We start from the raw sequence: 12,433 nt of genomic DNA on the forward strand, positions 1-12,433 counted from the left end.
ACGAGCAAAGTAATTGGAAGAGAGCGAAAGAGAAACTAATTAGAAAAAAAAGAGATTATTGTTGTTGTGAAATAAGCCGGTGGCGCAGGAAAACAGAAATAGAAAAGGATAGATATATTGCAAATTATTTGCAAATAGAATATGCGTTCGCCCTAGGGGCTATCAATTCAGTGTGAATTGCACACATGCCAGGAGAAGAGCAAGCAGAGTGTCAATATTTATTTATTTTGAACAGCTGTTTTGGTGTGCGGTGAAACAGAAGTATTTGCTAACACGAATCTATTGAATATTATTTACAAAACCGTAAGTATAAATTGTAATTGAAATTTAATTGATATTAAATATAACGAATTACATATTGCATGTAGTGGTGAAATATTTGCATAAGAAAATTGATGTTGGCGGCGTAGTATTGTCTTACCTATCAGTGGGGTGAAAACTTATGTAGTGAATTGGAACATTTTTGGCAGTATGTAATATTTTCTTGCTGGAAATCCAGTAGAAACATGATTGTGGTTGAAATAAGATCAACAGTTTTAATGTGATCCATGGTTATTTTTTTTTTAAATCTTACTTTTTATAAGCAAAATCGTTTAGCTTATAGCTTTTACGAATTTCATCATATGCCTCACTCACGAGTCTTATATAAACAAAAACAATGCATACACCTGGAGACGGCACTACTATGTAGGATATGTGCAACAACTATTTATTACGGTTCTACACCTTTGCCATGAAGCCCAAACAGTAGATTTTTAATATTTATGTACTTCAAGGACTGTTGGAGTCCAAGGTGTAGATTTATAAAGAAATATTTTTAAGGACCAACAGAGGCCAAGGAAAAGGCGTATATTTTTGTGAAAGACTATTTGAGTTCAAGGACCATTGTAGTCCGTGGCGTAGATTTTTTAAGTAAAATTTGTTCAGGGGTCCAAGACGTAGATTTTTAAATTATATTTTTTGAAGGTATATTTGAGTTCAAGTCGTAAAACTCAAAATGAATATTTTTAGAGACCATTAGAGCCTACGATGTAGATTTTTAAAATAATATTTTTTCAGGACTATTAGATTTCAAGGCGTAGAGTTTTAAAATAATATTTTCAGGGGCTGTTAGAGTCCAAAGCGTAGATTTTAAAATATTTTTCAATGTCTATTAGAATCCAAGGTGTAGATTTTTATATTAATATTTTTTCAAGGACCATTACAGCCCAAGGCGTAGATTTTTAAATTAATATTTTTCAGGGAACATTACAGCCCAAGGCGTAGATTTTTAAATTAATATTTTTTCAGGGAACATTACAGCCCAAGGCGTAGATTTTTAAATTAATATTTTTTCAGGGAACATTACAGCCCAAGGCGTAGATTTTTAAATTAATATTTTTTCAGGGAACATTACAGCCCAAGGCGTAGATTTTTAAATTAATATTTTTTCAGGGAACATTACAGCCCAAGGCGTAGATTTTTAAATTAATATTTTTTCAGGGAACATTACCACCCAAGGTGTATTTGTTTGTAAATGACTATCTGAGTTCAAGTTGTAGATTTTTAAATTAATACTTTTGGCCGGAATATTAGAATCTGAGCCGTAGATTTTTAAAATTGTATTTATTCTTGGACCATTAAACTCCTTGTACATTAGAACTTTTTACCGGGTTAACCTACTTTATGAGGATTTATTTGACATATATGCAAAGGAAATGACAATTGGAACCCACTGGGTTAACGAAATCCGGTTAAATGTAAACGTACTATTAGAGCCCAAAGTAATATTTTAATTTAATTTATTGCAATTTTGGCAACCTAAAAAACTGTCTATGTTTGTTTGTGTAAAACAATTTCTATTAAATTGACATGTTCTTGGAAATAACTCCTTATATTACCGTTATCGGTCTATAATTAACGTAATTATGAGCATATGAATTTCGAAACTTATAGAGATCTCCGGCCTGCTGAATTTAAGCTTTTCACCCAGTTTCCCCATACCATCTCATGCCTGTCCTTTTGTAGCTGTCCTTTGCGATTTTTGCAAATGAACCCTTAATTAAAAGATCGAACGACTGTCACTCTATCGTTGAGGACATATTTGTAAGGTTGAACAAATATATCGCCGATTTAGCACCATTCTTTCACGCTATAAATATGAAAATATCTGCCACAAAATCTTCATCCACATTATTCACCACATGGAGTGCGGAGAGGAGAATGGCATTGAATGTACATGTCGAGTGGCATGCAATTCCGACCACCAAAAACTAATCGGTGTCGTATTTGAGAGCATGTTCAAATTGTCAATTGAGCTTTGGCTCAATTACGTTCAGGATGGTGCAGTCGTCTCAATTCGTATTGGGCATGACCACCACACCGCACTTATTCAATTCCCCTGCCAAACCTACAAAACTTTCTCCAGAATATCTGTGGCTGCAGCCTGTGGAAATAGCTGCATTTCTTAACTTGGATACAAGACCAGAAACAGATTGAATCACACGAGAATCATTTAATTAACCGTATATCTATGTCCTGAACCCAACAAAGTTTGGCAATTCAGCTTAATACATGTAGAGGAATTCTACAGTCATGATCCAGTTTTGAATTTATTATTCACGAAGCCGGTCCTTTGTGATTGCTAATATTTGCATTATCTGTTGTATAAAGAGATTTCCTCACAGTAAACACCAGCACGAGAACCTTCATCAATTTGTGTACACCTAAGTCTGTTTTTACACGGTCTTTTTGTACACGGTTTTGATATAAAACGGTTTGAAAATTTAATATTTTTAATTTTTTTAGACGATTTTGTTCCATTTTGCACGATTTGAAAATTTATGTACTTAATTTTTTTTTTGTCAAATTTAATTTTTGCGAAGTATGTTCATATCACAAAAAATATTTATGAAAGAAAAAAGTCTGAAACCATCGATAGTATCGATAGTTTGCGAACACTAGCTTAAAGATTTAAGTGAATTCCCCTTTAGCGCGTACAAACAATTTTACTGGTCAAAGCAAATGTGAATAGCACTAATTTAGGGGAATTCCCTTTATGTATAAGATCAATATCTTTTTTTACGCGGTTTTTTCTTACACGGCTTCTTCTGGAACCAATCTACCGTGACTTAGGTGTATATTGACCGACCAGACACTTGTCCAAGATTCTCAGCATGGAGTAATTACTTTGAAATCATCGAAGTCAAGATAGGGGAGTATGTAGCCTCTAATGTGACTATAATTACCCAGAACATTTAGAATTCAATCATGTTAAAATCGCTAGAGTAGTATCCTAAGATATGGTCCTTCATACTCGTATTTCTCCATGCTGTTTATAACTAGTTCCACAGAGTAAATACTTCTACCAGTGCCTTGGAGGCATTTGTATATATTGGAAAACCAGGAGAGGTAGAATGCCACCTGTCAGGGATACTCTTCTTGAATAGCTTATATTGAAATACGCGAAGTCACGATAAAGGGGTATGTAGTCACTAATTTGGCCATTTATACCCAGCATTAAAAATTTTATAGATTTATTCAATTTTCAAAATTTGTTAGGGTTAAAGATAAAAATTAACATAAAAGGTCGCACGTTAGGGCCTCTACTAAGGTAGTTCGGAATGTACTCAGCTTAGCATCAAAAGCGCGGTAAAAACAGAAAAAAGTTAGAAATGCGATCTTTCGTTGTAAAAAATTGCGGATGTGTCTTTTTTGAACACCTGTTTCTATATGAAAGAGTTGCCAGATCGAAGCAAAATTTAAGATGTGTTCATAACAGAGATGGAAGTTTCCAAAACAATTAACTTTTTTTCTCTTTTTACCGCGCTTTTTGTGCTAAGCTAAGAACTTTCCGAATAATTTCAATATTAAAAATTAAAACTTAAATTTGTATACAAACCATTTTAATATCCACTTTGAGCACGAACAAAATCTAATCTAATATATTTTAGATGTATATTTAAATAAAAAAATAATTTATCACAAGTTTTGTTATAAAAATGTTTTATCGAAAAAATTACACAAGTAGCATAGAGACCTAGAATAATATAGAATGGATTTTTCAACACAATGTCCACAAATCCATAAATTCGGTGGCTGTCTAAAAAATATATATACTTAAGATACTAAACTAAGTTTGATTGGTGTTTTTTGTTTTTCGTATTCTGTTTATAATTGACCCGAACATCTGTGATCTTCATATGGGTTCAATGTTTTTTAACGCCTGCAAAATAAAGAACAATTATATATTTTAAATAATCAATTTATCAGAAAAGTATTCCGATCACTTACGCTGATTGCAATATCGTCCATAATAGCCTTCCTTACATTTACATGTCTTATTCGGCATACACTCGCCATGTTTACATTTTCGTTTGCAGTTTGTTCGGAGGCGTCGTCCAATTTCACAATGATTGCCACTGAGACCCTCGGCACAGCGACATAAATTTGTGCCAATACAGCGGCCACCATGCATGCAGGATATTTCACATTTAGCTGAATATAAAAAACGATAAAAAATATTTGAAAATTCGTTAAAATTTTTACATTTAATTAAATTGCAATCTAACTCACAAATTTCACAGCGTAGCCCATAGTAACCTCGACGACATTCGCATTTATCCTTCTGAACACATTTGCCACCATTTAAGCATTTTTGGGAGCATATACCTAAAATACAACAATAAAATATAAAATATATTAAATATATACCTCTTAATTTAAAAATTACCGAATTTCGGAATATTGTAAATTTAAATCAGCATTTTTTATAATAAAATTTCTTTTATTTTTTTTCAGAATAAAAATGCTCAGCAATTTGAAACCCTTGCCCTCCTCCTATCGCAGCGTCAACTATGCCCTACGTTGCTATTCAGCGTCGTCGCCACCCAAACGTCCCACACAATTGACAGATGAAATCATACGTGTTGATCATGCTGGAGAATTAGGTGCTGATCGTATCTATGCTGGACAAATGGCTGTTTTGGGCAACGGTCCCATGGGCAAGACAATTGCCCATATGTGGGAACAAGAGAAGGGACATCGTCGTCAATTTGAAGAACTCATTAATAAACATCGGGTACGACCAACTGTTATGACACCTATATGGAATGTTGCTGGGTTTTTGCTAGGGGCAGGTGAGTTGAAAATGAAAATCCAAATAAGGAATATTTAAATTTAATATTTTGTTCTGTATTTCTAGGTACTGCCTTAATGGGTGAAAAAGCCGCTATGGCATGTACAGTTGCTGTTGAGACAGTCATTGTGGAACATTATAACGAACAACTCCGACAAATTATGGAGTCACCACAACCCGATAAGGTATGCATATTTCAGAACCCATGAATATGAAGTGGGAAATTAAACATTTGAACGTACATTTGGAAAAATATCTTGAGGAGATGAAGATCTCTCTGTGCGTCAACACAACAAGATCAATATATTGATGCAATTTCTAGAGAGAGATGTTCAGAGATAGGAATGCCATTGAATGTGTAGGCCGAGGAACATGCAGTTCCGACCATCAACTACCTCAAAATTTTCGGGGTAACATACGACAGCATGTTCAAATCATCTGCGCAAACCCCAGCTATCTGCAATAATTTCAAAGATAGGAAAATGGTCCTCAAGTCGATTGCCGGCAGCACATGGTTCAGCAGGAAAGGAAACCTTGTTGCCCTCATACAAAATGATAGGTCTGTCTTTGGCCAGTTATGCGGTGTGGAAAGCGAATACTAGTGCTACGGAATGGAGAAATATTCAGACCTGTCAGAACGATGCCCCTAGAACTGCAGCAGAATTCCTCCTCATCACACCAGTGGGCCATGTTCATAAGGAGACTAAGATCCTTCACTTACGCTAGCATAACAATATGCTTTCGTTGCAGTACCTGCTCGTGTGCTTCAGGATTACTATTATATGGTTGAGAAAACTCACCCACCAAGGTGTGTCAGGAAGGATCTGCATGATCTAGACAGAGAGGGTTTCAAGTTTATAAAAGGGTGTCTATAGATCAAGTTGCCTATCGGACAGGTCTTAATAGCATTCATATTGATGCAGTTATCGCAGCGTTGAATGAATACAGAGTGAATGCCGTCTTCGGAGCTCACACCCATCCATCGCTGCTGAAGAACGTTTGTTGTACATTCTAAGCAGAGTAGTTTTGGCCCAATTAAGTTCACGATAGAGCAGATGTCTCAATTCGTAATAGGTACGAATTGGTTACAACGTGCAGAACGTCCGCCCAGCATGTGGTACAGGCCCTCAAACCACACTGCACTTATTAATTTGCCCTGGCTAACCTACTCAAATTTCCCCAGAAGATCTGTGGATGCAGCCTGTGAAATATCTGAATTTATTTACTGGGATACATAGCCAGAACCAGATTGAATCAAACAAGAACTAAGATATACATATAAATCTGCTACAAAAAGAACAATGATAATTCAGGAGACTCCTCCAACTTAGGGAGAATCATCAAATGTGGTAAAGGAGATCAACAATCTTGATGGAGATAGAAAACCCAACACCGTGGTGGCAAATGACAAATCGATGCTTCCAAGTCAAAAGGCCATGGAGGTGGATTTTAATGGTTGAAGTAATAGAGGATTCTTCAGAGCATTTAACCACCATATTTATGATTTCCAAAGAAGCTCCGATAAGAAGATCTACCGAAAAATGATAAACTTCTGTTCATCGAACGGGAAAGACATAACGTAGCGGACAAGGAATTCCTTTCAATCAAGAGGAATCTCAAGTGGCCCAAGTCAACGTTGCACTGGAGAAGAAAACTCAGAGTAGCCCAAGTACGACTGGGAAAATTGAGTAAGGATGTACACTATTGCGAAAGCCAAAACTTCTACTACTATGCAAGGGTGCCAGAAGTCGACGCTGATACTCAGTCCGTGTGTCTGGTGTTCGAGCTGATTCCAATCAGTGCATCAACAACGAACCTCATTATTTTTTTTAATATTTAGAAATCCAAATCGAAAATTATTTTCAAATTACAAATAATTCGAATCAAGAAAATTATTATTTCAAAAATACGTTATATTCGTAAAGATAAATTATAAAATCCAATAACTTCCATTTTCAAACGATTCTGTACTCTTTTCAGGAACTCCTCGCAACAATTACAAAATTCCGTGATGAGGAACAAGAGCATCATGATACTGGCATCGATTGTGGCGCAGAGCAGGCACCATTCTACAAGGCAATGACCGAAGTTATTAAGGTGGGATGTAAGACAGCCATTGCAATATCGAAAAAGATCTAAGGTCTGATCATCATCGTCATCAGTATACTACGAATGTTGTTATTGTAAATATGTCCTAATTTTCAAACATTTTGATATAATCTTCTTTTAAATTTAAGTTTTACAATTGAAAAAAAAAAATATATAACCCCCAATTGAGGCTTGGAAACTATATAATTTGAGATTAATTTCAACCTCGAACTTAATTTAAACGTCGAAACAAACAAAAATTGATACTTACCCCCTTCACACTGTGTTCCTTGATAACCATCCGGGCATGTGCATACCGATGGCGCTGTACAATTACCACCATTCATACACTGGGGAAAACAGAAAGCCTTCTCACAATACTGACCAATATAACCGGAATGACATTGACAAATATTGCGATGATTGCAGAAACCATGTTCACCACACTTCAGATGACACTCGGGATCAGGACCTTTGGATAAATTAATTGAAGGAAAGTAGGAAATTAGCAAATTTTGTTTAATTGCTTGTCATGTTCCACATCCACAACGGATGTATGTATATGACAGACAAATTTTGGAATGGAGAATGGAGAGGATGGCTTTTTTTGTCAAAGGGGAATAACAAAAATTGCTGTTAAATGGGGGACAGTGCGTAGGATGCTTTTTGATTTTAATTTATTATATTGTGTAGGCTTTTTGAATATTTTTAATTGCAATGCTCTAGTGGGTCAAGTACATATGCCTGTGCTTAAATGTGAGATATAAGGAAATTAGTTCAAATGAAATTGAATTCAATGAATAGCGATAATTGTTACTTATAATTTGGTACTTATCTGACTCAGACTCTTCTACGAAATACTGGATTTATGGCACAGAAGACATGATAATAATTATGTGAGTGTGGAGTTATTGAAATAAGAAGAGATTCCAACTGAAAACGACGCCATCAATATTGGATAAGGTAAATAAAGTTAACTGAATACAGATTAATTAATAATTAATTTTTATATCTTTATGTTACGACAACAAGCTGGATAATTCTTCCGAAATATGAAACCGAATGGAAATATCAAGAGAAGCCTTTATCAAATATAAAAAAGTTGTTACGAACCATGACATAAATATAGAAAACCAAGCTGCGTTGTACGCTGTATTAATATGGACCTTGAAGGCGGTTGATATAAAATAAATTGCAGGCTTTTGAAATGCGGACTTACAGGCTTATACTTAAAATACCATGGACACACTTTGTATCAAACAATGAAGTACTACAAAGAATACACCCCGATAAGAAAATAATTAATGTAGTAAAAAAACGAAAAACTGCACATCTTGGCCACATCATGCGAAACGATATGTACAGACTACTTCAACGGGTGGAAGACCTACCAGAGGAAAAAAAAAGATCTGGATAAATAACATATAAGATTTGGCCGGCATTTGAGATGTTAACAACCTTCTAAGCGAAAGCAGAATTTTCAATTTGGGTTTGAGTTTGTCGATCATGCCAAATGCAAGAGGTCGAAGCGAGGAGCACTACGTCGTATAAGATTTCTTTCCCCATTACGTCAACCGTAATGTTAAGTCATCTAAAGCATTGACGGAATGTTTCCATGTTTATGCTGAAATAGCCCGGAGTTTAGTACCTGACCAAAATCCTCAATTTGTCGATAGCAACATCGTTCCTGGACAATGGGCAGGGTGGTCCCGCTACTGAAGCCATGTAAGGATCCCAGCAAAGGTGAATCATGCCGATTTCACTTTAGTCAACAGAAAAATCCATGCTGATACAGCTGGACGAGCCCGGAGTTGAGTTACCGACCAAAATCCTCAATTGCCGATAGCCATCGTTCCCGAAGCCTGGGCAATGAACGGAGTTATCCCGCTACTGAAACCATGCGAGGTGAATCATACAGGCCGATTTCACTTTAGTCATACTGTTGAGGCATTAGTCCTTCCCAGCATCAGGGAAAGCTATCCAGTTGCAAATCATCAAGGTGGTTTCCGTAAGTACAACAACACAAATTGACCAGAAACGGTTATGACATAAAACAGTTCCGATAGGGGAATATGAGGATAATGAAAATATGAAAATAACTGCCACGTCATTCGGCAGCATTGTTCTCCACATGGACTGCTGAGATGATAATGTCATTGAATGTGCAAGTTGTTGGACATTAAATTCCGACCACCAACTGCCCAAATTCATTGTGCGATCATGACGTTGGCTCCTATCGTTGAGGATGTGTATGTGTAAGGTTGAATGCATATCTCGCCGATTTAGGTGCAAATCAGTCTATGACTGATAGAACTCTAGTTTTGGAAGGGGACGACCTACACGCGATAGTTTAGAGGTGCAGAGTAGGGCTTATACTGGAAGAGCAAAGTGGGGATAAGCTTCCGGAGGAACTGCTACTAAATCTTGTCCTGACTGATGATGAGCTGGACACCACGGTGATTCCGGTTAAGTCTACACTGGGGGATTGTTGTTGCCTCAACGGAGGAAGTGTAGACCTTGTTGACCGACCAACTTCAAGTCTGACTCCAACAGGTCCTGTGTCGGCACTTGCCGACAATAAACTTCGAAGGGAAACTGCGATGGAAGCGATGTCTGACAATGTGGAATCTATCGAGACCCCAGCAACGGACAGCGGCTCAAAAGTTGGAAATGCCCGAGAAGTATCCGATGCGAAGCACTACAAACGTGCCGTTTCGTATCTTCGCCAATTCGTGGGGTGAGACGCGAATTTGCTTTCGGAGAGCGAGGTTCATCTCATCATGGGCAAGGTGAGATCGTGAGCTCCAGATGGAGAGGATCTCCCTACAAATTTTCAGTTTTAGATATGAACGTATTCTAGTCGAAATCTATATGCTCGCCAGTTTAATTGAGGGAGAAGTGGGTCTTTCAGTCTTAGTAAAGTATTCTAGTGTACATAATACCATTGTGGTTTCTGGTGAAATTGCGCGGATGGAAGTATAAACTAGTGACCGCATCTGGCTACAAAAAATCATTTCAAAGACGATAAAGATACATTTTTTGAGCAACCAGATTTGTAGGCTCGGACGGAAAATTAAGTAAATGATGCCGCGAGGGCTTTGCTGGTAGACGTTTATTTAAGATTCTGGGGACAATACGCTCTCGATACGAATTGAGAGCGTATTAGTTGTGCCAGAAACAAACGATGACCTTGTATGTCGTTACCAGCGTTTATATATCATGGCCCCAGTAGGTGACCGACAAAACTTTCAGAACTTCATTCGAATTCGAGGATAAATGAAGGTGACTATTGAGGACACCCCAAGGATTTTCGTAGACATTTAGTAGTTCCCTTTATAAAACTATGTTAATCAAAAATAAGAATAAGGAAACACAGAGTTGTGGCAGTGAGGAGGCGACAAATTATCCAGGGTCCATATTTATTTTCACACTCCCTTTTATTGTCCGACACTTCACCTTTGAGAAAAACCAGTCTGTTAAACCAAGGACCATTATTGGGAGGAGGAGGATTGGAAGGGGATGCAAAGGATTATGAGCATACACTACCTTGGAGAGAGGTGTTTTGTGTGGGATTTGTCGTGTCGGGGTTGTCATACACACCTCTATGTGCACACTCCTTTTTGAAATGCAAACGGATGGGAGTACCGGGCAGCGTTACATTATTACCATTGTGTATGGTGAGACCAACATTGAACATGGCCGTGCCAGAGTTATTGCCACTGCAAGGTAGGAAAACGCTGAAATCTTTAAGAAAATTACAACAAATAAAATTTACTCATTTAATACAGACGATCCTCATTTACTCACTCTTTTCCTCTTTGGGTATGCGACCCTTGATTTTAATCGAAACCGTTGGCGCCTTTAAAATATTCTCATCCATCGATTCCAGCAAATCGAAATGATAGAAATATTTTGCCGGTCCAGATTTCCAGGTAAAATTTACATGATTCACCTCGGGCGGTATAATGAGATACTCGTAAATCCGCCCATCCCGTATATCGTTCATTACATGCCCATTGTGTATGGCATAGACCCGATCTTGGATATAACCTTGAGGAAAGAATAGAGCTAAGAAAACCACATGTTTTTTAGAATAAATTTAGCACTTTGTTCGTTTCTTCGTTTGTGCCATGGCCATACTTTACCCGTTAACATTTTTAGCTGCTGTTCGTTGATCCACAGCGAGAGGTTGTCTTTGGGCGAATTCGAGCGATTGCGTTTACGATGACGGTGTTTCCGTTGATGTTCGGGTCGGTTTTCATTTAGACGATTACGTCGCTTGTTGCCCTGACCATGGCCACCACCACGACCCCTATCACCACCATTATCTATACCAAGACCACCATCACCATCGTCCATGCCATTCGGTCCAAATGCATTACGATGACTAACATTGTCGCGTTGTCTGTTATTCTTCTTGTGTGGATAAACTTCATAGGGTGAGCTATTGTCAATATTTTTTACTCTCCTTCCGGCAGCTCCTCCTCCTCCATCAACTCCACTGCGTCTTCTGTGGTGTCCAGCTTCGTTTATTTGTTTGTCGCCGTGTTGTTGTTGTCTCGCCTCTATGCCATCAATCCACAAGCAGTGCATCAATATTAGCATTAGATAAACAAACCATACGGCGCTGGTGGACATTGTCACAAAGTCTTTAGATTTGTTATTGGATCTTCGCATAGCTGTTGCTGGTGCCTTCATCATCCAAATCTACAAAGCAAAAATGGAGTGCGAATTAAATTTCACATCGATAAATAAGGAATACAATATTTATATTTAGATGAATGCTGGTTTTGTTGTTTTTATGGACTGCTTCAATTCAAAGAAGTTACACACACATTAGGATGTGATTGTGTAAACAAAGTGGAATTTCTAATTAAAGTTATGATCGGAACAAGACAAAGATTCTACTAAATGTATCGTTTCCACAGACAGAGGAGTCTAACGATCCAAAAGCAAGAGGGCTGTTTCAAACTCATGGAATTCGAAAATTCTGTACATTGACCTGGTTACACTGTGGTACACCCAAATTATTCATGGGTTCTAATATACCAATTCCGCTTTTACTTTGACTATTCTTTACTTTTGTATTATAGTGATATTGATAAATAGTAAAATTCATAGCATACTTTAAGGCAACATTATAAAGAAAATTTTGTGTGGATTTTCATTTTCTGGTAATAGGTCTCTAGTAGAGTAGAGTAAATCCAAACAAAATCCGGAACATCGCTG

General features: G+C 37.2%; 2 protein-coding genes across 2 annotated transcripts; one reads left to right on the plus strand and one right to left on the minus strand.

The window, feature by feature from the left end:
• Positions 1-4,148: 4,148 nt before the first annotated feature.
• On the minus strand, positions 4,149-11,911 carry LOC133321431 (protein shifted-like; the record flags this gene model as incomplete). Its single annotated transcript, XM_061530519.1, has 7 exons — positions 4,149-4,204; positions 4,273-4,476; positions 4,555-4,650; positions 7,476-7,676; positions 10,751-10,948; positions 11,012-11,272; positions 11,350-11,911. Coding segments are annotated over 7 exons (1,539 nt in total), but the record flags the coding sequence as incomplete, so codon positions are not given.
• On the plus strand, positions 4,787-7,255 carry LOC133321430 (5-demethoxyubiquinone hydroxylase, mitochondrial-like). The gene is made up of 3 exons (XM_061530518.1): positions 4,787-5,117; positions 5,183-5,301; positions 7,097-7,255. Exons 1-3 carry the CDS (start codon positions 4,787-4,789, stop codon positions 7,253-7,255), a joined length of 609 nt encoding a protein of 202 aa, XP_061386502.1.
• Positions 11,912-12,433: the final 522 nt, after the last annotated feature.

The sequence above is a fragment of the Musca vetustissima genome, unplaced genomic scaffold, assembly GCF_032173495.1.
Source record: "Musca vetustissima isolate MV318-11 ecotype Yass unplaced genomic scaffold, APGP_CSIRO_Mvet_v1 utg550355, whole genome shotgun sequence".
In the NCBI taxonomy this organism is placed as follows: Eukaryota; Metazoa; Arthropoda; class Insecta; order Diptera; family Muscidae; genus Musca; species Musca vetustissima.